The sequence below is a fragment of the Odocoileus virginianus genome, chromosome 34 (genome assembly GCF_023699985.2).
Source record: "Odocoileus virginianus isolate 20LAN1187 ecotype Illinois chromosome 34, Ovbor_1.2, whole genome shotgun sequence".
Lineage (NCBI taxonomy): Eukaryota > Metazoa > Chordata > Mammalia > Artiodactyla > Cervidae > Odocoileus > Odocoileus virginianus.
In genome coordinates, this window is record NC_069707.1 from 11605614 (window position 1) to 11629365 (window position 23752).

Genomic DNA, 23752 nt, shown 5'->3' on the forward strand with positions numbered 1-23752 from the left:
GTTGTCTGGGTATGTGTCCAGGAGTGGGTTTGCTGGATCATTTGGTAATTCTGTTTTTAATTTTCTAAGGTACCTCCATACTGTTTTCCACAGTGGCTGCACCAACTTATGTTCCCACCAACTGTGCAGAAGGGGTTCCCTTTTCTCCACACCCTCTCCAGCATTTGTTATTTATAGACTTTTTAATGATGGCTATTCTGACCAGTGTGAAGTAGTTTTGTGTTTCTCTAATAATTGGCAATATTGATCATCTTTTCTTGTGCCTATTGGCCATCTGTTTGTCTTTGTAGAAATGTCTATTTAGTGCTTCTGCCCATTTTTGATTGGGTTTTTTGTTATTGTTGAGTTGTATGAGCTGTTTGTATATTTTGGAAATTAAGCCCTTGTCGGTTGCATTGTTTGCAAATATTTTCTCCCATTCTGTAGGTTGTATTTTTGTTTTGTTTATGATTTCCTTTGCTGTGCAAAAGGTTGTAAGTTTGATTAGATCCCATTTGTTTATTTTTGTTTTTATTTCTGTTGCCTTGGGAGACTACTTAGTCTCCACTTTAAAAATGCAGGATTGTTAAGTTTTTGCTAAATCTATACCTAAATACAAGCATCCTGAGGGTGAAAATTATGTCAATATTTGTGATGTTATAGGCTGTTATACTATTATCTGCCACCATTCCCAGTCATTCTTACGTGTTGAAAGTCACACCACAGTTGTCTGTTGCAGTGGACGCAGCATGCTATTAGTTCATAAATGATCATTCTTAGTCTCTGACTTTACATATTGATTTAATGATGCACAGATTTGGTAGGGAAAAAAAATTAATTCCACTGTTCTCCAAAATGTATGAGCTCATTTTATTGACCTTTTTGTAAACTAGATGCTTTCTGATGCAGCACCTGGAAAACTGAGAATCATCCATGGAGATGTCTTGACGTTTAAGATAGAAAGGGCTTTTCCAGAAAGTCTCAAAAGACAGTGGGAGGATGGTAAGTGTCTTTGGGTTGGTTTTCTTATTTTGTAATTGTTTAGATTACAAATATTTGTATTATTTGTCATACATTATAAATATTTATTATATACTTATATTAAAATTAGATAAACAAGTAGGTAAGGTGCATTGTAATTTTTTCTGCTTTTACACTTTCTTCCAAAATAAAAATCAAATTGTTTTCTTTTCATCCAAATTTATCTGATACTAATATTTTTCAAATATTTTGGGGTCTGTTCATATAAACTTACCATTTTTATGATATCATATAAAGATGGAATGAACTAGAAAGTGTTTTCAAAATGGTGAAAAAAGTGTTTGCTGAGCCAAGCCATACCCCCACCTTTCTTTTGACTTTATTTCCTCTGTCTTTTACATTCAGTGACCTTCCGTGGCACTCTTCGTTCATGGACAGTTTATTGGGTGCCTGCTATGTGCCAGCTCCTTGGAACCCATGGAAGTGTTTCTTGCCATAAAACCCCCCCCAGGGCAGCTGGAGGAGTGACTTGGGGGTGCCTCCACAGCTGCCCTTGAGTCTCACTGCTTCACACCAGGCTGCTTCAGCGTGACTGACTCTGCCTGTCTCCCCCTTCCAACCGGCTCTTCTCAGGGACTGCCTTCAGTTTTCTGCCCTGCCCAGCCAGTCACAGACAACAGGAATGACCCACCTAACTGCCTGCCACCAACCTTCTCTAAGCTCCCCAGTGTTAAACTGTTCCTCTCATCTAGAAGATTTCCCTGCTCCTGTTTTCCCTGATACCAGGCCCACCTAGTCTTCCTTTCACCTTGTTTTGAACTTTCTCTAACTTTGCTGGTGGTTATTTTTCCACCCACATCTTAAATCTTGTTTCTCCTGCCATGACTTCACTTACCACATATATATTGTACACAGTTAATCTTCGTGTCCAGCCTGTATCCCTTTCCTGGGTATCTGACAGATCCTCTGGTGTCCCATAGGAACTTTGACCTCAGGTCCAAGGCTAAATGATCTTTTCCCTCAAACCAATTCTTTTCCTTGTTTTCCTAAGCCAAAACCTGGGGACTTTAACTGAATAGTAATTAGGTGGGGTTTTTTTCCTTTAATTCAAAGCTGATTGTGACCAAACATTGCTTCTGAAGAATAAATGGACTGAAAAATACTCAGCCATTATCTTTTTGTATGCTTTTGTTTGATGCTATTAATACCCAGTTTGATTTTACTCTTAACTAAAATTGTATTCATAATACATTGATGAAATAATCAAACCAAGTTTTTTCTTATGCCAACCAGATCCTCCAAATGTACATATTATTGGAAATCTGCCTTTTAGTGTATCAACCCCACTGATTATCAAGTGGCTTGAAAATGTTTCTCAAAGAAATGGACCATTCGCATATGGTAGAACCCGGATGATGTTGACTTTTCAAAAGGAAGTGGCAGAGGTAAGTTTTAACTTTTTCTGGTGGTTTTATCACACGATCAAATTACCAGAACAAAATAAAAAGAATATTATCAGTTTGGAGTGGAGAAAGGTAAGGGGGTTGGCTGGGTGTCTCATTATTTAATATACAGACTTAGGTTCACATAAGCCTGCTAGGCATTCCCATGACTGGCGTGTTCCAAGTTTGTCTCTAAAAAGTAAACCCTCAGAGCAGTGAAAGCAGTTTTTGAAGCAAAGAGATTAAAGGAGGGAATCTGCAGGCTATCAGCAGTTCTTTTTTATGACAAATGAATATAAGAGTGTATCATGTATTTTCAGAGCTTTGTGTGTGTATGGCTTAATCAAAAGAACAGCCGAATCCCACCACCCAAGTCAAATTGTTATTCAGTTGCATCTGACTCTTCACAGCCCCACGGACTGGAGCACACCAGGCTTTCCTGTCCTTCACAATGTCCTGGAGTTTGCTCAGACTCATGGCCATCAAATCGGTGATGCCATACAACCATCTCTTCCTCCATCATCCTCTTCACTATGGTATTGACCATCTAGTGATGTATACGTATAGAGTCATCGCTTGTGTTGTTCAAAGAGGGTATTTGCTATGACCAGTATGTTCTCTTGGCAAAATTGTTAGCCTTTGCCCTGCTTCATTTTGTACTCCAAGGTCAAACTTGCCTGTTATTGCAGGTATCTCTTGACTTCCTACTTTTGCGTTCCAGTCCCCTATGATAAAAATGACATCTTTTTTTGGTGTTAGTTCTAGAAGATCTTGTAGGTCTTCATAGAACCCTTCAGCTTCTTTGGCATTAGTAGTTGGAGCATAGACTTGATAACTATATTGAATGGTTTGCCTTGGAAATGAAGGCTCATTTCTGATTCTTCTGATGAAGGAAATGAAGGATCATTCTGTCATATTTGAGACTGCATTCAAGTACTGCATTTCACATTCTTTTGTTGACTATGAGGGCTACTCCATTTCTTCTAAGGGGTTCTTGCCCACAGTGGTAGATATAATGGTCATCTGAATTAAATTCACCCATTCCCGTCCATTTTAGTTCACTGATTGCTAAAATGTTGATGTTCCCTTTTGCCATCTCTTGTTTGACGACATCCAGTTTACCTTGATTCATGGACCTAACATTCCAGGTTCCTATGCAGTACTCTCACTCACAGCATCGGACATTCATCACCAGCCACATCCACAGCTGGGTGTCATTTCCCCTTTGGCTCAGCCTCTTCATTCCTTCTGGAATTATTTTTCTGCTCTTCTCCAGTAGCATGTTGGACACCTACTGACCTAGGGGGTTCTTCTTTCACTGCCATACATTTTTGCCTTTCATACTCTTCATGGGGTGCTCAAGGCAAGAATGCCAAAGTGGTTTGCCATTTCCTTCTTCAGTGGACCACGTTTTGTCAGAACTCTCCACCATGACCTGTCCATCTGGGTGGCCCTACACAGAGTGGCTCATAGTTTCATTAAATTGCACAAAGCTGTGGTCCATGTGATCATTTTGGTAAGTTTTCTGTGATTGTGGTTTTCATTCTGTCTGCCCTCTGATGGATGAGGGTAAGAGACTTGTGGAAGCTTCCCAACGGGAGGGACTAGCTGTGATTTGGAAAACTGGGTCTTGCTCTGGTGGGCATGGTCATGCTCAGTAAATCTTTAATCCAACTAAAGTCTTTAATCCCATTAAATCTTTAAATCCAATTAAAATTAAGTTAATAATTAGATTATTAACATCTCTGACACCCTCTTGTATGCCTCTTTCTGATTGCATCGCCTGTTCCCCACTGACTAGCAGGATAATGTATACCATGAGTTTGCAATTTATTACTCCCTACGTAGTTTATCAGATTCTTACCTGTATAATAATATTTCAGTTTTGTCCATTTTTCAACTTTATACAAATGGGTTCATACAGTGTATATTCTTTTTATCCTGATCTGCTCATGATGTCCATAGCTGTAGCTTATTTATACAGCTATTTACTATCAACTGACTGTTGATCTGTCAGACTTATCTGTCTGTTTTCCTGTTTGAGGACCCCATATGAGTTTCAGTGTTTCATTATTACAAACAAACAGTCACGAACATTCTTATGTTGATCTCAGCTAGTACACATAGGCAAGATTTCTCTAGGGTACAAACCTCAAGGTGGCAGTGCTGGGTCATAAGGCTTGCAACTTCAAATTTACCACTCTTTTCTGCAGTGTCGAATCTGTTGATAATTGATTTTCCATTTCAGATTCTGTACTTTTATCTCTAAAAGTTTCGTCTGAGTCTTATTATATCTTCCCTTTCTCTCATGTTTATGCTGTCCTTGGCATCCTTATGCATATATATAATATTTGTAATAGCTATTTCAAGATCTTTGCCTACTAATTCCATTACCTCTGTCATTTCTGTACTATTTTATCAGTTGATATTTCCCACCCTCTTTGCTCTGGGTCCCATTTTTCTGCTTTGCAAGCCTGGTCATTTTTGTTAAAATACTGGCTATTGGAAGGCCTTTTTTTTTTTTTTCCCAATGTTGTTGAGGGTGAGATTTTCTTGTATAGGGTTGAGTGGTGGGTTTTGTTTTGGCTCATAGATAAAGTACTTGCAGATTGGTTTGAGGTTTGCCTTTCAAGCTTTGTTATGATGGGTCCAAAGCAGCCTTTGACCAGGGGCTAAGCCCTACTACTAAGCCATGGTGTTTCTGAGGAAGCCACCCTGTGTCCTGTGTATTTCATGGGCTCTCTACTTTAGCTGTTGGGAATGCAGACTATTTGCAGCCCTGTATGAGCTCCATTTTGTCTGACAGCTTTCCAGTGGTACTTTGTCCAGCCTTCCTAGCCTTGAGGAGTTACCCTCATATACCCCTTGCAGATCCTTGCTCTGCCAAAGTGAGTCTCCACTCCCTCGTCTCTGCCTCCTTCCTAAGACCTCTCCAGCTCGTGTTGCACTTCTCCGGTAGCCTGCTGCACAGACTGTAGCTGCCTCGGCCTCGCAGAACATCAGCCTCTGTCTCCCGAAGCCCAGGTCTTCTCTGGCCCCTGTGTCTTGGCTCTCCCTGTGCTGCGGTGTGGGCCCGAGGCTCACCTCCTTTCCCTTCTGGCACTGATCACAGCCCCTTACTGCGCCGTGTCCACTTTATACACCTGTTGTTCTGTGTATTTTAGTCAGCTTCATGGTTGTTCCTGTAAAAAATAAAGCAAGACAACTTAATATCAGAATTGCTTTGAGAGTAGACACTGGATGATTTACCTTAGTTCAAGTCTTCCAGTGTCTTCCTCTCAAATAATGTATGCATATATTATAAGAAATTTTTTCTTACATCATCCCTCTCTCCCCATGTTCCCTCCCAGAGTTTTGCCCCATCCCCCACTCGAGGGACACTTCTGGTCGTCACAGCTGGGGGTGCTACCGGCATCTCATGGATAGAGTTCAGGCCAGCTGGTGAACATCCTCCAGGGCACAGGACAGGCCCACAGCGAAGGGCTACTCAGCATTAACAAGCCCAAAGTGTCAGAGCCATCGAAGTTGAAAATTCTCGTTTTAGAGTATTGGACCATAAAATCCATCACACAAGTGTAGAAGCCTTTTGTGTCTGTAACAAGCTCTTAGGATGACATGCCCTTTTTCCGCGGTCCTACTCAGCCCCTTGTGAGTATTCGTGCTCTTCCGTTGGTTTGAGTTGAGGCCATGCTGATAGTCCTCTTTGTTGCTCTTCTCAACTTTTGAATTTGTCCTTGGATTTTTTTCCTCAGCTGATATGATTATTATGGTATTTCTGCTCTTCAGTAGCACAATAGAAATGCAAAAATACTCCCATTCTTTGGGGGGAAAGAGCAAAGGAACAGGCTGAAGAGGTGGAGAAACATTTTCAATGACTCAGTGTCATTTGTTATTAATAACAGTGTTGCTTCCACTTTACCATATGCAATTATTTTTCTTTAACAAAAAGTTGATTTAGTTAAATTTTAGTTTGAATATTGAGAAGAGTTTATATTGAGTCTATAATTAATGGAATGCTTTGAAAGTATAGATAACACTGGTCCTCTGATTTTCATATTTTTGCAAGTGAGAGTTTCAGTGGAAGACTATATAGCAGCATTCTCCTATCTTCCCTCTCTTTGTTCTTGACACTGTCATATTTGCATTTTGAATTTTAGCCACAGAAAGCACTTAGAATATTTGCTTGGCTTGGCTTTGTGAGTTGCAGAGCAGAAACGAGCATGTTTGTCTTGTTCCTTTCTCTCTAAGACGACAGGGTGTAGATGTAAGAATTCAGCTCATACACATTCAGGGGCTTGTAGACACTTGAAAGCTGCAGCTCGTAAAATAGAATCAGACTGTGCAGCAGTAAGTGAGACCTTAACAGATCTCATCTCACTGCGTGTTACGGGTGATGAGACTGAGACTCAGCGTAGCTTGACGCCTTCCAGAGGTCGTGGAGCTAGCTGCAGGGAGAGTTGAACCTGAACACAGGCCATATGCTTTCTGCTGAAGTCATGATGTTCCAGTTCTTTGTGTGACTGGATCTATGGTCTTTTCTTTCTGGGTCCAGCATCAACCTCTTCATCTACCATCTCCAGAGGACCATGGCTGGATAAGGGAATGCCCTTTCCATAAATTATCTAGTTCTCATTGTCCCTGATATTTGGCTCTGCAGTTTCTCAAGCATAAGCCTAATTTTTCTACGTAAAATTATTTTACATGAATAGAAAAAAAAAAAAACCTGTTCTTGTGAATTCATTGACCCCTTGTTTTTCTTACACTCAATCAGAATTTTTAAAAAGCTCGAGGGTTAGAGGTTTCCTTTTACTGAAAAATTACCTGGTTTGGTTCCCTGAACTTTTGCTCTTCAAATATGTCTTGTAATGGAGTTTGAATTTTCATAGCTTTACCTGTAATATATCAAAGAAACACCAAATGTTTGAGTGGTTGAATCAACCGTTGAACTCTTAGGCTAGCTTTTAATGAAGTCTTTTGCAGAGCTTTCTGGTCTGTGGATTGAATTCTTCATTAATAAATGAGGGACAGGTATTTGTGCTGCTTTCTTCCACGTTATGAGATTGATGTGTTTTCATCTCCAAAGCCTATGTGTATTTGCTGCAAAGATGGGGTTGTTTAGTCACTGAGTCCGTGTCTGTGTCCATGGACTATAGCCCACCAGGCTCCTCTGTCTGTGGAGTTTCCCAGGCAAGAATACCAGAGTGACTTGTCATGCCCTCCTCCAGCGGATCTTCCCAACCCAGGGATGGAGCCCACATCTCTTGCCCTGGCCACCAGGGAAGCCCAGAGATAGGAGGGTAAGATTCATGGGTCAGGATACCCCTTTCTCCTGGCAGAAGTGGATACATAGCACTCTTAAATGAAAGACACTTTAATGTGTCTTTATAGCAGATTAGCTTTCCCTCCATGCCTCTCTGGTTTGCTTTTGGTTAAAGTGATTTTTAAATTCTCTTCCATTTATCAGTGGGAACATACTTCTCAAATGTAAAGTAAAATACTGGAAGAAAATCCAGGCTGAAAAATTTTTTAAGTATCCGGGTATTTCTTTTGGTTTATTTTCTAATTTTGTGATTATGTTCATGCTGGATTTTAGTTTTGTGCAGCTGCTTTGAATTGTGCCAGTTTGTACAATGAATTTTAGAAAATTTGAATCTTAACGGCAGTGGTAAAATTAAGTTCCTTATTTTCCTTTATGAAGAACTAGAAATATTTTTGACCATTTGATCCATGAGATTATTCTTTAACTTAAATCTGTACTTCTGTTGTTTCTGTTATTTGCTTGAGAATATATACAATTCTAGGTTTTGCTAAGAAAGAATTGATTTTGTGGTATATGCTGTAGCAGTTCATCACTTGTCTTGAACTTGACTTCCCAATAATTTTAACTGTCCAAATATAGACAGGAGCCAGGTAAATTAAAGTAAAAAGGGCTGAGATGAGGTATATGGCTTCTGAATAACAAAATGTACTATAAAATCAATAGTTAACTTTGCCTGTAGGAAATTTTCTCAGCATCTCATATTAAAGCCTATGTTTAAATCTTACTAAAGGCAAAGCTTTTACAAGTCAAATTACATGATTTTCATGCCCACAGTTGGTTAGAAGCAGCAAAGTAAAAGGGACTATTAGAGGTTAACACAGTGAAGCAGGAAAGGGAACACCCAGCCCAGTAAATAGAACTTAAAGAATCACTCCATCTCTGACTGTTGAGTAGTAAGACACACCTGACCCAGGACTCCAGTAATCATTGCTATCTGTAATGTTGACTCTCTATCCTTTAGAAGAGGTTTAAGTGTTGACTCTGAAGAGGTCCAGGGAGCTCTAGGAACAGGATACATTTTAGAAAAATAAGTGTATAATTATTTCATCCATCGCTCAGCTTTGTCCAACATAATACCACATTTTTCATATCTTTTTTAAGAAATAAGATATTACAAATATGTTTGGAGCCCTCTTCTATCTCACCTTTTTCCCTCCTGTGAATTGAACTCTCTAAAAATTGATACTCAGTATTCCCATGAACATGTTTTGCTTGCTCTGCAGATATAGATAGATATACACATGCCCATAGAGAATCAGCGATAAGAGATAATCTTTTGAAGTTTTCCTATGAGTGCAGTCATACTGTACCTATCTTCTGTCAGTTATTTGCTCTATTTGGGGATTTATGTTGGTGACTCTTGTTATTCATTGTAACTGTTATTTAGTATCCATTGTCAAAATTACCACAGTTTATTCATTCACGTATTGATGGATCTTTGTTTTTTGGATACTACATACAGTACTGCAATGAATATCCTTATAAATATCTCCTTGTGAAGCAGGTCTCTAGAATATATTCATAAAGGTAAACTTGACGGATTACAGCAGTTTACTCAACTTTAGCTTTACTATATATTGCCAGATTATAGTCCAAAATGCTTGTACCAGTCCCCACTCACTAGCAGCATATGAAAATTCCTATTGCTCCATATACTTGCCAATACTAGGTTCTGTTAAGTCCTTTTTCTGTTGTGTAAATTTTGTTTATTCATGAAATACGAAATTGTATCTCAGATGGTTTTAATATGCATACCCTTGATCTGTAGTTTACTTGAGCATAGTTTATAGTTTGTTTTGGATGCTACAGTGTTTCTCGTCTTATTTTCTATTCGTCTATCTTTTGATTATTGATCTATAGGAGTTTCTTCTATATTCTGAGCACTAATCCTTTGTCAGATAAGAGTTTCAAATACCTTCTCTCACTCTGTGACCTATCTTTATAGTAGTTTTCATTATACAAAAATTTTTAATTTAAATAGAACAATATATATCAGTCTTTTGTGACTACTGCTTTTGCATTATTAAGAAAGTCTTCCCTGCCATGGGAGTCATAGATACTTATAAAATTTTAAAATTCTTGTTTTCACTTACTGTTAATTCACTTGGAATTTATTTTTGGTTATGATATGAGATATGGACTACACAGTCCTCTTTGTAGATTCCTGCTTACACCGAAGTCACCAAATGATCCATCCTTCTCCCACTAGCAGTTGCTACATCACATCTGTCCCATTTCAAAAGTCCACATGTGCTTGAGTCTGTGAGGTTTTTGTTCCATGGGTATATTTATGCCTCTAACAATATGATACTGCCTTAATTTTGATATCTGGCAAGGTGAATGCCCCCATGTCACCTCCACAGAGCAGTCCCCTGCCCCCATTGTTGACGTTGTTTAGGAGTGCCCTGGGGTATTCTTGTCCCTTTACTTTTTCATATAGCATTTATATGGAATTTAAAGTTCTTTTCAAAAATCCTTTGGGGATGTTGGTTAAATTGTATGTATTTATGAGTTAATTCACAGATGCCTAATTTTAAAATAAAAATGTTTGGGTGTTTAAAAGAAAGTAAGTTCTTTGTTAAAAAAAAAAAAAAAGTTTTCAAAATCAGCCAGTTCAAGAGTTCTAAATATTCATGGTTTTATTACATTTAAATAAAGAAGGATACACCATTGGAAATGTTCATTGAGACATTGGGGTAGTTCATAAAACTAAAGCATCTTGAGTTCATTATTCTTGCTATTTTCACCTATCTATATTTATGGATTACTTGTTTCATACAGTATTTTATACTTTGAAAATCCCAATAGCCAGTAGTAGGGAAATTTTCTAATTTGATTTTTTTTAAGTGCATTGTGTGTATAACTCACACTTCATAAATGTACCTCAGTGTCGAAGGAAAATGTTGCCCATGTTGGCTATATATCATGTTAAATAGCCTATGCTTTTAAAATTTACCTCAAAGAATCCACCTAGTGTTCGTAGATGATGAATGAGTTATTTGCCAAAATTCCTCTTTGTCCTTCTGCAGAGACTTACAGCTACTACTGGAAGCAAACAGCGAAGTCGTCTCTCCATTATGGCCCAGTACCTCTGCAATGTTCAGCACATCTTGACAATTCCAGGTCAGGCTTTTGTCCCCAAACCAGAGGTGAGTTTCTGATTATTTGTTTTAAACAATATAGTATACTAGGACCAGGATGTGTCATAGAAAATTATCGCTAGAATCTGATCTTCTATGCAAACTGTACCATACCTTTTTCCTTCCCTCTTCTACAACCATAAAAATCACAGTGGTGGATAAGTTCAGTTCAGTCTCTCAGTTGCGTCTGACTCTTTGCGACCCCATGGACTGTAGCACGCAAGGCCTCCCTGTCCATCACCAACTCCCAGGGTTTAGTCAAACTCATGTCCATCGAGTTGATGATGCCATCCAACCATCTCATCCTCTGTCATCCCCTTCTCCTCCCACCTTCAATCTTTTCTCACATCAGGGTCTTTTCCAATGAGTCGGCTCTTGACATCAGGTGGCCAAAGTATTGGAGTTTCAGCTTCAACATCAGTCCTTCCAATGAATATTCCTTTAGGATGATTTCCTTTAGGATGGACTGGTTGGATCTCCTTGCAGTCCAAGGGACTCTCAAGAGTCTTCGCCAACACCACAGTTCAAAAGCATCAATTCTTCAGCACTCAGCTTTCTTTATAGTCCAACTCTCACATCCATACATGACTACTGGAAAAACCATAGCCTTGACTAGATAGACCTTTGTTGGCAAAGTAATGTCTCTGCTTTTTAATATGCTGTCTAGGTTGGTCATAACTTTCCTTCCAAGGAGTAAGCGTCTTATAATTTCATGGCTGCAGTCAACCATCTGCAGTGATTTTGGAGCCCCCCAAAATAAAGTCAGCCACTGTTTCCACATCTATTTGCCATGAAATGATGGGACCAGATGCCATGATCTTATTTTCTGAATGTTAAGCTTTAAGCCAACTTATTCACTCTCCTCTTTCACTTTCTTCAAGAGGCTCTTTAGTTCTTTGTTTTCTGCCATAAGGGTGGTATTATCTGCTTATCTGATGTTATTGATATTTTGCCCAGCAATCTTGATTCCAGCTTGTGCTTCATCCAGCCCAGCATTTCTTAAGATGTACTCTGCATGTAACTTAAATAAGCAGGGTGAAAATATACAGCCTTGATGTACTCCTTTTCCTATTTGGAAGCAATCTGTTGTGCCATGTCCAGTTCTAACTGTTGCTTTCTGATCTGCATACAGATTGCTCAGGAGGCAGGTCAAGTGGTCTGGTATTCCCATCTCTTTCAGAATTTTCCACAGTTTGTTGTGATCCACACAGTCAAAGCCTTTGGCATCATCAATAAAGCAGAAATAGATGTTTTTCTGGAATTCTCTTGCTTTTTCGGTGATGCAGCATATGTTAGCAGTTTGATCTCTGGTTCTTCTGCCTTGTCTAAAACCAGCTTGAACATCTGGAAGTTCACAGTTCACATACTGTTGAAGCCTGGCTTGGAGAATTTTGAGCATTATTTTGCTAGCATGTGAGATGAGGGCAATTGTGCGGTAGTTTGAACATTCTTTGGCATTGCCTTTCTTTGGGATTGGAATGAAAAGTGACCTTTTCCAGTCCTGTGGCCACTGCTGAGTTTTCCAAATTTGCTGGCATATTGAGTGCAGCACTTTCACAGCATCATCATTTAGGATTTGAAATAGCTCAACTGGAATTCCATCACCTCAACTAGCTTTGTTCGTAGTGATGCTTTCTAAGGTCCACTTGACTTCACATTCCAGGATGTCTGGCTCTAGGTGAGTGATCATACCATCGTGATTATCTAGGTCATGAAGATCTTTTTTGTACAGTTCTTCTGTGTATTCTTGCCACCTCTTCTTAATATCTTTTGCTTCTGTTAGGTCCCTACCATTTCTGTGCTTTGTCGAGCCCAATGCATGAAATGTTCCCTTGGTATCTCTAATTTTCTTCAGTGGATAGTTAACTCTTAATCTGATTTTTCCTCCCCTTAAACGGAATGACCAAACATCTAGGTTTATCTGCGTTACCCTGATGGTGGTATTATCATTACTCTAAATGTTTTTATCTTGAAGTTGTATTTTGTCCAGTCCCTTTTCTGCATCTAGTGAGATCATCACATGATTTTCTTTCGTTTAATTGATGTGTCATGTGTTACATTGATTTTGCCTATGTTGACTCATCTTTACATTCCAGGGATGAGTCCCACTTGGTCATGGTATGTAATCCTTCTTTGTGTTCTCAAATTTGGTTTGCTAATATTTGGTGAGAATTTTTCATCTGTATTCATTAGGGATATTGGTCTACAGTTTTCTTGTGGTAATGTTATCTGGCCTTGTTTTCAGGTGAATGCTGTTTTCATAGAATGAGTTTGGAAATACTCCCTCCTCCACAGTTTTTTGGAAGAGTTTGAAAAGGATTGATGTTAATTCTTCTTTGAATGGTAGAATTTTTTAGTTAAGCCATCTGGTCCTGGGGTTTTCTGTGTTGGGAGGCTTTTGATTACTGATTCAACCTCTGCTTGTTATTGGTCTGTTCAGATTTTCTGTTTCTTATTCAGCCTTGGTTGTTTGTGTGTTTCTAAGAACGTATCCATTTCCTCTAAGTTGTCTCATTTCTTGGCATATAATTTGTTCATGGTTGTCTCGTCTGTTCCTATGTGTTTCTTTAGTCTCAGTTGTAATGTCTCCTTTTTTATTTCTAATTTTGAGTTTTCTCCTTTCTTAGTCTAGCTAAAGGTTTGTCAGTTTTAATTTTCAAAGAACCAGCTTTTGGTTTTGTTTTTTCATTTTTTATTTTCCATTTATTTCTACTCTGATCTTTATTTCCTTCTGCTAACCTTGTTCTTTTTCTAATTTCTTGAGGTATAAAGTTAGGTGGTTTGAAATATTTTAAGTTCTTAATATATATATTTGTTGCTGTAAACATCTCAGAACTGCTTTTGCTACATTCCATAGGTTTTCAATATGTTGTATTTTCATTTATTATTTGAGATTTATTTCTCTTTTGATTTCTTCTTTGACCAATTGGTCGTTCAGAAGTCTTATTTACTTTCCGCATATTTGTAGATTTTCCAGTTTTCCTCTTGTTGATTTCTACTTTCAATACCATTGTGGTCAGAAAAGATAATAGGCGGGATTTCCATCTTTAATTTTCTGAGTTTGGGCCTTATGATCTATAGTAGAAAATGTCCCATGTGCGCTTGAAGAATGTGTATTCTTCTGCTGTTGTGTGTAATGTTCTTTATATGCTTAAGTCCATTTACTCTAGAGTACGATTTAATTCTAACATTTCATTGTTGATTTTCTGTCTGGATGATCTATCTGTTGCTGACAGTGGCATATTGACGTTTGTTACTCTTACTGCATTGTCATCTATTTCTCCCTTAGTATTTGCTTAATATATTAAAGTACTACAATGTTGGGTGTATATATATATATTTACTATTGTATTTTAAAGATGTATTGACCCTTCTGTCATTATATAACAACCTTGTTTGTCTCTTGTTGTCAGTTTTTGGCTTGAAGTCTCATCTGATACAACAATGGCTCGGCCCCTTTTCTTTTGATTTCTACTTCAGCCCTACATTTTGAGCCCATGTGTGTCTTTATAGAGTTGAAATGAGCTTCTTGTAGGTAGCATATAGTTGCTGGGTTTTTTTTAATTTATTTTAATTGGAAGATAATTCCTTTACAGTGCTGCGATGTTTTGCCGTATGTCAGTGTGAGTTGGCCGTGGTATACATGAACCCTCCCTGCCCCCACCCTCTCTCCTCGTTGTCACAGAGCACTGACTTTGGGTGCCCTGCTGCATCCATCGAACTTGCACTAGTTTCCTATTTCACCTGTGATAATGTGTGTGTGTTTCTTCTTTCTCAAATCATCCCGCCCTCTCCTTCTCCCAGTGAGTCCAGATTTCTGTTCTTTGTGTCTTCTTTGCTGTCCTGCACATAGGATTTTCAGTACCATCTTTCTAGATTCCAAATGTATGCATTAATATATGGTATTTGTCTTTCTTTTTCTGACTTTACTCTGTGTAATAAGTTCTAGGTTCATCCACCTCATTAGAACTGACTCAGATGCATTTCTTTTTTATACTCAGTGTATTCCATTGGGTATATGTACCACAACTTCCTTATCCATTCATCTGCTGATGGTCGTCCAGGTTGCTTCCATGTCCTAGCTGTTGTACATAGTGCTGCAATTAACGATGGGTATCTTCTTCAGTTCTGGTTTCCTCGGGGTATATGCCCAGTAGTGGGATTGCTGGATTCTGTTGTAGTTTTATTCCTAGTTTTTTAAGAATGTCCATACGGTTCTCCATAGTGGTTTTATCAGTTTGCATTCCCACCAACAGTGTAAGAGGATTCCCTTTTCTCCTCACCGTCTCCAGCATTTATTGTTTGTAGACTTTTTGATGATGGCTATTCTGACCGGTGTGAGATGATACCTCATTGTGGTTCTGATGTGTATTTCATGAGCAATGTTGGGTTTGGTTTTGTTTTTTTTAATCCATCTAGTCATTGTGTGTCTTTTGATTGGTGAATTCAGTTCATTTATATTAGAGTGATTACTGACAGATGATTTACCACTGCCCTCTTTCTTCTGCCTTCTGGTTATTTTGTGTCATCGTTTTTTTCCTCTGTTTCTATCTTTCTAATGTGGTGGGTTTCCATAGTCGTTTACTCAGTCTATCCTTTTCTGTCTTTCATGACTCTAGAGTTTGGCTTTGTGTTTAACATATGACTTACATAAAAAAAATCTCAGAAATAAAATATGCTGATATCACCTTATCTTTATTTGTCTAAAGATTCTACCCTTTTCCTCTTCCACTTACATGTCTTTATCACAGTTTATCTCTTTTGGTGCTGTGAATTCATTGAGAAACTGTGATAGCTTTCCTTAAGCCTTTATGCTATAATTAAGTGGTTGACATACCATTCTAATAGGGTTAAAGTTTTCTGACTATTTTTCACCTTTTCCAGGGTATTGTAAACTTTTTCTTTTATTGTCAGTAAATAATGTATTCTTATTTCAGTTTGAAGAATTCCTTTCACCATTTCTTTCAAAGGAGGTCTAGTGGTGTGAACTCCCTCAGTTTTTATTTGCTGGGAAAGCCTTTATTTCTTCTTCATATTTGAAGGATAACTTTGACAGATAATTGGCTGGTGATTTTTATCTTTTAACACTTTGAATATGTCATTCCACTCTCTCCTGGCCTGTAATGTTTCTGCTGAGAAATCTGCTGTTAGCCCAGAGAGAGTTTCTTTGTAGGTTACTTCCTCCCCATGCCTTTAAGATTCTTTCTCAATCATTGATTTTTGACAGTTTCATTATAAAGTATTTTGGATAAGGTCTTTTGTATTGAGGTGATAGGATGTTCTTTTAGCTTCTTGGACATGTATGCTAAGTTCTTTCCCCAGGTTTGAGAAGCTGTCAGCAATTATTTTTCTAAATACACCTTCTGCTCTCTTCTCCTCTGCGTAGATCAGTTATTCTTATATTTGGTTTTCTCCTCATACCTGATAGCTCTCTTAGGGTTTCTTCACTTTTTAAAAATCTTATCTCACTCCTGAGTCATTCCTAAATTCCCATCTTTCAAGTTGCTAATTCTTTCTTCAGTCTGATCTGCCCTATTTCTTAAGCTTTCTAATGTATTTTTCATCTCATTCATTGAATTTTTCAGCTCCAGAATTTGGTTCTTTTTATTTCAGTCTCTTTGGTAAAGAACTCATTCTGTTCATTAATTTTATTCATGAGTTCATCAAATTGCCTTTCTGAGTTTGAAAGTGAAAGTGTCAATCACTCAGTCGTATCTGATTCGTTGTGACCCCATAGGGTGTAGCCCCCCCCACCCCCCCAACCAGGCTCTTCTGTCCATGGACGTCTCCAGGCAGGAATACTGGAATGGGTTGTCATTTCCTTCTCCAGGGGATCTTCCCAACTCAGGGATCGAACCTGGTTCTCCTGCATTACAGGCAGATTCTTCACCATCTGAGCCACCAGGGGAAAGCTCTGAGTTTACTTGTGGCCCATTGAATTTCATCATAGCAGCTATTTTGAATTCTTTATAAGTTAGATTACAATATTCTGCGCCTCTGAGTTTAGTTACTGGAGAACTATCATTTTCTTTTTGTGATACCATATTACCCTGACTTTCATTGTGTTTGACTGGACTGCGCCTCTCCTGTTGCGTTTTAAGTAATACACTTACTTGTTTGCTTTGGTAAACGTAATAGAAACCCTTGTTTTCCAGACAGTGGCGCTGTAGTTCAGGTTTTTGGTGTCTTTTTACCTGATCTGGTTTTGGGTCTATAACCTGGGCAGGGGATGTTGGGGAGAATGTTTAAAAAAAAAAAAAAAACGTGCTATAGAGAAAGCTGGGGGCAGAGTGAAGGGAGTTTAGGCTTAGTGCTGGAGGCTTTGCATGCTCACAGCCCAGTGATGACACCCTCAAGTGGGGATGCTTCCAGGGGTCCATGGCAGACAGCAGGTAACAGTACCTTCCCTTATGCCAGTTATTCTCCTCTGCCTCTTTCCCCGTCCTCTCCCTCCCTTCAGTCATAGAGGTTTCTCCTCAGAAATCCAGGTGCTGCTGGAGAGAATCAGGTCCCTCCAGTTGTAATCTGTACAGCCCGGCAGTCAGCCACTCACCCCTTTCTCTTTCCGCCGCCTCTGTGAGGCAAGTTGCCACTGTTCTGTAGAAAACTCAGCCCGAGGGAGGGAGGGGGACTGACTCCTCGAGTTCCTCCTCCTCACCTCCAGGCTGGTCTCTGTTTTGCTCCGGTGGCGAGCCTGGTTCTCCCTCTGTCTGGCTGACCTCCACAAGTTCTCTATGCCCTGTGTGTCTGCCATGGTTTTCAATCTCCAGTTTTGCTTCCCCCACCCCTGCCCCAGTCAAGTCATTGGGGGAAGGGCCGGCTTACCAACGTCTTTGGGCCCACAGCCCCCTCCAAGTTTCTGTCTACTTTCTGCAGCACAGGAAGTCTGCTGGTCAGTCTGGTGTAATGTGCAGAGGCCCTGCTGTTCAGTTATGAATGATGAATTGTAGAGGACCGAAAGAAACCACTCATGCTGCCAGGATGCTATGTCACTCTCAGAATCCAAATATTTTTTATTTATAATGATTTCCCCCACTTTTTTGAGAAGCTTTGTTTTGACAGCTTTACTTGTGATCAGTCATCTGTGGAAAAATGGTTGGATATTAAACTAGGCTCTGACTTATTACATGCTAATCACAGAAGAACAAAGCTAATTACAGAAACAAAGCTTCTCTGCCAGAAATACAAATCAATAAGCCAGTGTCTAGTCTAGCAAACCACTGCTGGATGAATTACTATAGGACATACATGTACTATAAAATCTTATTTCTTCATTGAAGGTACACTGAGCCCCAGCCGCATGAAAAGCCCTAAGCTAGGCAGAGAGGAGATGGTAACAAGAATGAGAAATCAGACATCTCCCTTCAGGAGTTCATAGCTAATGAGGAGCAGTTTTCTTGCTGAAACTCAAGTATAAAGTCTTGCAAAGCTTCCCTTAGATTCTTTGACATTCACTGATATAAGTGGATATCATGAAAAAATTGTGTTATGTGGTTTTTAGATTTAGGTGTAGGTGTATATTATAGGTTTAGAATGGAGCCCCCTGACCAATAGCATTCGACCTGTTTGTACATATTGAACCATGATCTGAGACATCTCCATGGCCTTTGCTGCCACCTTCCAGTTCCTCTGCCACATCGGTCACAGTTAACCAAGCTTTCTGGGGCCTTTAGGAATTCAGTCTGTCTTCCACTTTTATAGCAGACATAATTGTCATCTTTTTCTTAATCAAACTCAGTATTACCTTCCTTCAGCATCCCAAGCTTTCAGACGTTGTAAATGACTTCTTCCAAAATAATAGATCTATTAAATCCTAGACAGAATTTGATGTTTGGAGATACCTTTTAGCTTATCAGATGTAACACATTGGTGCTCTCAGAGATTTTTTTGTCCTAGAACAGGTGGCCACGGTAATGAAGACCAAGTCACCATAGAGCTTTCTCTCTTCTTATATATGTGTGTTTACAAAATTTTCAATAATATGAGACCCAGTTATATCAGAAGCCAAGATCTTTACTTTTAGGCTTTTATATTGGTGGTTATCATTGTCATCCAGAATCTTCAGGCTTTTTACCAGAGGTTTTTTAGGACGAGGGTATTAGAGTATTTTTACTGGAAGGTTTCTCTTTGTTTTAGTTACCTAGTTGAGAGTAATTGATGGTGTTTGGAGGTTATTATCAACTTTATCTTTTATTTAAAAGGATAAGATACACATGTACTTTACTAAAGCGCTTCCCAGGTGGCTTAGTGGTGAAGAATCCACCTGCCAATGCAGAAGATATGGGTTCGACCCCTGACTCAGGAAGATCCCTGGAGAAGGAAATGGCAACTCACTTGAGTATTCTTGCCTGGAAAATTCCATAGAGGAGCCTGGTAAGCTGCAGTCCATGGGGTTGCAAAGGGTTGGACACAACTGAGTGACTGAACATGCATGTAGTTAACTAAAAGTACTTTCCCTCCAGGATTAAGGCCTTATGAAATTATTATTTGTAAAATAGCTATGTCTTTTTTTTTTTTCCCCCATTAAGGATGTTTTCTTTTTTGGCAAACTAAGTACACAGCAATTTTCTTTGCTTACTTTTCATTGTGTTGTAAATAATACATGTAGGTGATTTATTTCTAACCTAAGAAAACAGTTATCAAGGAAGAGAGAGAATGAGTTATTGTAAAGGAAACAAATGATTACATTTTAGTTGTAAAAGAATACACTACTACTCTGAAGTAGTTTTACCATGTTAGGGGAAATCAGGAATACTCTGGGAAAGCCCGGAAATATTTGACTGTTAGTTAACATTGAGCAAATCTTTAAGAATTTGTTTTCATAAGAAAGGGGAAGAGTTTTTTTTTTTTTTTTACAGAATTGATAAAAAATAACAGTACAAGGCTGTCCTGCCAGCTAAATCCTTCTAAACACAAGAAGAGAAAGTCTCAAGCACAACACAGACAAAATACACTCAGTGCTAAAACAGAGATGCAGGCAGCGTCCTGAAAGAGCTGAGAGAGGGAGGTCAATTCTCTGTGGATGCTCAGAAGAAGTTTACTAAAATTCAGTACATGTTCTTAATCAAATTCTAAGAATCAGATTTGGAGAATTTCCTTTGATATAACAAGAAAGGCTTACTTATAACCATCTTAGGATTTTTCCTGTAAGAATCAGCTAACCCTTCTAATAATCCATCTTTAACTAACTTATCAAGCTTTAATGACAGAACTTTCACTGCTATAAAACTATAACAATACCTGGCTCACTTCAACTCTTGCTAGACTCTTCCCTCTCGTTAACTTCTCTAGCACAGTCCCCAAAGTTTGAACCCCAAATTCTATTTATAGAAAACACAATCTCTTAGGTTCTTAAAATTAGACTAATTTGTCTAATGTTTCTTACAGTTTGTAGTAAATGGATTTTTAAGTTAGAGTTTTTGTAATTTTGTATTTTTATTTCACTCAGTTAATAACATTATTTTACCAATTAGAAGACAAGACTCTTTTGCAGTACAGATTCACAGTTGAAAAATGCTTCCATGAGAACATAAGATTAGTTTAAGTCTCTCAAGCTGGCATCTGAAAACCCCTGAGAATCCATTACATTGGGTTCCACGGTAATTTTTTTCAACTAGACTACACATTGTAGTCGGTCCTCCTATCCATGGTTCCACATTGGTAGATTTAGTCAACACCCAGATTAAAAACAGAAAAAAAAATTCCACAACATTCCAAAAAGGAAAGCTTGGATTTGCCACGTATTGTCATCTATTTACATACCATTTACTTTGTATTAGGTATTACTAGTAATCTGGAGATGATTGAAAGTATTTGGGAGGATGTATGTAGGATGTATGTATGTGGCGAATGCTGTGCCACATTATGTAAGGGACTTACTTGAGTGTCCTTTGATTTTGGAATCTGTGGGGGTCCTGGAACCAGTGCCCCACAGATACTGAGAGACTGCCATACTCAAGTGTGAGAAATCCTGAGCCATTAGCTATTCCTTCAAAATTTTATGTCACCTTTCTTCTGTTATAAATTGTGGTCGTGGATCTGCTGCTTTAACATCCTTTCTACATCACTGTCCTATACTCCAGCGTAGTAGAAAAGTCACTTAGATACAGTCTAAGAATTGCAACAGGCCCTTCTAATTGATGTGACAGAGACACTAGTGGAAGAGCTAGAAGTACTTTGAAGTCAGCTGGTCCTCCTGGAATTCCAGCGATCCTAGTTTTGAGAACTTGGTCATATTAATAGGCTGAGTTTTAATACATCAAATAGGGTAATAATGCCACCCTTGAAGTGTTGTTGGTGAGGAATAGAAATAATATGTAGTGCCTAACAGGAGTATCTCACACAAGGGGACAGTTAAAGGTAGATCTTACTGTTATCAGTTCAGTCGCTCAGTCGTGTCCAACTGTTTGAGACCCCATGGGCTGCAGCACGCCAGGCCTCCCTGTCCATCACCAACTCCTGGAGCTTGCTCAAACTCATGTCCATTGAGTCGGTGATGCCATCCAACCATCTCATCCTCTGTCGCCCCCTTCTCCTCCTGCCTTCAATCTTTCCCAGCATCAGAGTCTTTTCCAGTGAGTCAGTTCTTCACTTCAGGTGGCCAAAGTATTGGAGTTTCAGCTTCAGCATCAGCCTTCAGGACTGATTTCCTTTAGGATTGACTGGCTTGATCTACTTGAAGTCCAAGGGACTCTTGAAGAGTCTTCTCCAACACAGCAGTTCAAATGCATCAATTATTTGGTGCTCAGGTTTCTTTATAGTCCAGCTCTCGCATCCATACATGACTACTGGAAAAACCCGAGTTTCCGACTAGATGGACCTTTGTTGGCAAAGTAATGCCTCTGCTTTTTAATATGCTGTCTAGGTTGGCCGTAGCTTTTCTTCCAAGGAGCAAGCATCTTTTAATTTCATGGCTGCAGTCACCATCTGCAGTGATTTTGGAGCCCAGAAAAATAAAGTCTGTCACTGTTTCCATTGTTTGCCCATCTGTTTGCCATGAAGTGATGAGACCGGAAGCCATGATGTTAGTTTTCTGAATGTTGAGTTTTAAGCCAACTTTTTAACTCTCCTCTTTCACTTTCATTAAGAAGCTTACTCTTATGGTTATAAACAATTATTTATGGACTAAGTTGTAATATCCTAATAAAGTAATGTGGATTATAACTTTTAAGACATATAATTTATATCTTGTCTATTTAGAAGTACGGTATATGGAGCAGCTAACACCCTAACATAATACAGATTGAAAGCGTAAAATTGTGTCAGTACAATCTTAGATGAATTAAAGATGCTACACCCCTGACATAAAGGTCAGCATTTTGGGGCATCTGCACGTGACCTTTGAGAATAACAGCATTTTAGAAGCTTTCAGCTGTACTTGCCCCCAGTTCTTGAGGCCTCAACCTCTGGTAAAATCATCTGAAGCTTAGTCAGTGGGTGAGTCCACAGAAGGTACAGGGGAGCACCTTGTACCACTGTCAGTCAGTCTGACTCCACCTCCCGGAAGCAGTGGCGCCCTGACCTTCCAGCAGAGGCAGCCCCTGATCCCCGAGCCATTAGCATCCAGCACCCACAGCAGCTCGGGGAGCGGGGTTGGGGTATGGTACCAACCACAGCTCTGGTTTCTGCCAATAGACAAAGCTATCACATTCCTTATGTGGCCTTCTCTGACCTGGTTACCTGGGAAGTTCAAAACTAAAGGTCATATTTAATTGCTTTAATAACCATAAACCAGGATTATTTAATAGCATCCTTTCTGTCTTCCTTTTCTTTGTGATTTTAGCCTGGCTTCTTTATCTTTTGGTTTTTGTATTTATTGGCCCAGTTGCCTCAAATGCTTTTTGGAAGTGGATGAGCCTAAAAGAAAAATATGTAAATTAAAAGTCAGTTTTATAATTAGAAAAATACCAGAGTTGTCCTCCTTAAAAATCAGATAAAACAAGTGTTGAATAGAAATAAAAGTATTTACAATTATAATCCATTTTAATTATGCTTAATTATAATTCAGTTTAATTAGTTATGCTTTCATATGTACTCAGGAGTAAAATAAGCAATAAATATAAACCCAAGGAAGAAACAAAATTGTTTTTTTGCAGATGATACTTTTTATGTATAAAGCACAATGAAATGAATGAAATTATTGGAGGTAAAGAGAGATGCAACAAGTTTTGCAAAATTACATGCTATGTTGGAAATCCTCAAAATTCCATAAAGTTAGTATATTCTCAAGTCATATAGCTAAAAATATAGATGACATTTGCTTAGAAGATATTTTGACCACTCAAAAGGAATATATATATAAATGCATTCCTAATTCCCTTGTGAAATCATATCTTTAGCTCTTTGATGATGATACAGGAGAGAATGGTCTACCAAATAAAATAGGTGTAATATATTTTAGTCTGTATTTCATATGCACAATTACTTATTCACATAAAAGATAACTTCCCACTTTCTGAGTTATTAATGCATAATGAAGTAGCCTTTCCCCCTTTACCATTATATTATGAATAATAAGTAAGCTAAAATAAATAAATTAGTAGAAACAGCTATGTGCAGTGTTTCTTTTGCACATTGGGAAATCCAGTTTTTACTTAAAATATCTGAATTACATATAAGATAATCTAACTTAAAGCATTCTTTAAAACATTTTCATAACCATTAACTAATTGAAGCAGCTCATTTGTAAAAACATTTTTTAACATGAATCAAACTTGAGAAGAAAAAACGACAACTTAAAAGTAACCTTTAGCATTCAAATACTAATCAGTGTGATATTAAATGATAGTGGTAAATAAAAAATGCTAGGAGTAAATGAACCTAATCTGGTGAGTCCTCTTGTTAGCAGCCAGAAGAGGGCAGTTCGTAAGCACTTTAAAGTAGACTCTTGT

At 38.5% G+C, this 23752-nt stretch overlaps 1 protein-coding gene across 3 annotated transcripts in view; it reads left to right on the forward strand.

Moving 5' to 3' along the window:
* TFB1M (transcription factor B1, mitochondrial) overlaps positions 1 to 23752 on the forward strand; it is a 64533-nt gene that overhangs the window by 19469 nt on the left and 21312 nt on the right. For all 3 annotated transcript variants that reach the window (XR_011485658.1, XM_070461592.1, XM_020880133.2), the window contains exons 3-5: positions 873 to 981; positions 2254 to 2405; positions 10752 to 10871. Coding sequence is in view for 2 of the 3 variants with exons in the window: in XM_070461592.1 (XP_070317693.1) it covers positions 873 to 981; positions 2254 to 2405; positions 10752 to 10871 (381 nt within the window). In the remaining variant the exon portion in view is untranslated. The remainder of the gene's footprint in view (positions 1 to 872; positions 982 to 2253; positions 2406 to 10751; positions 10872 to 23752) is intronic.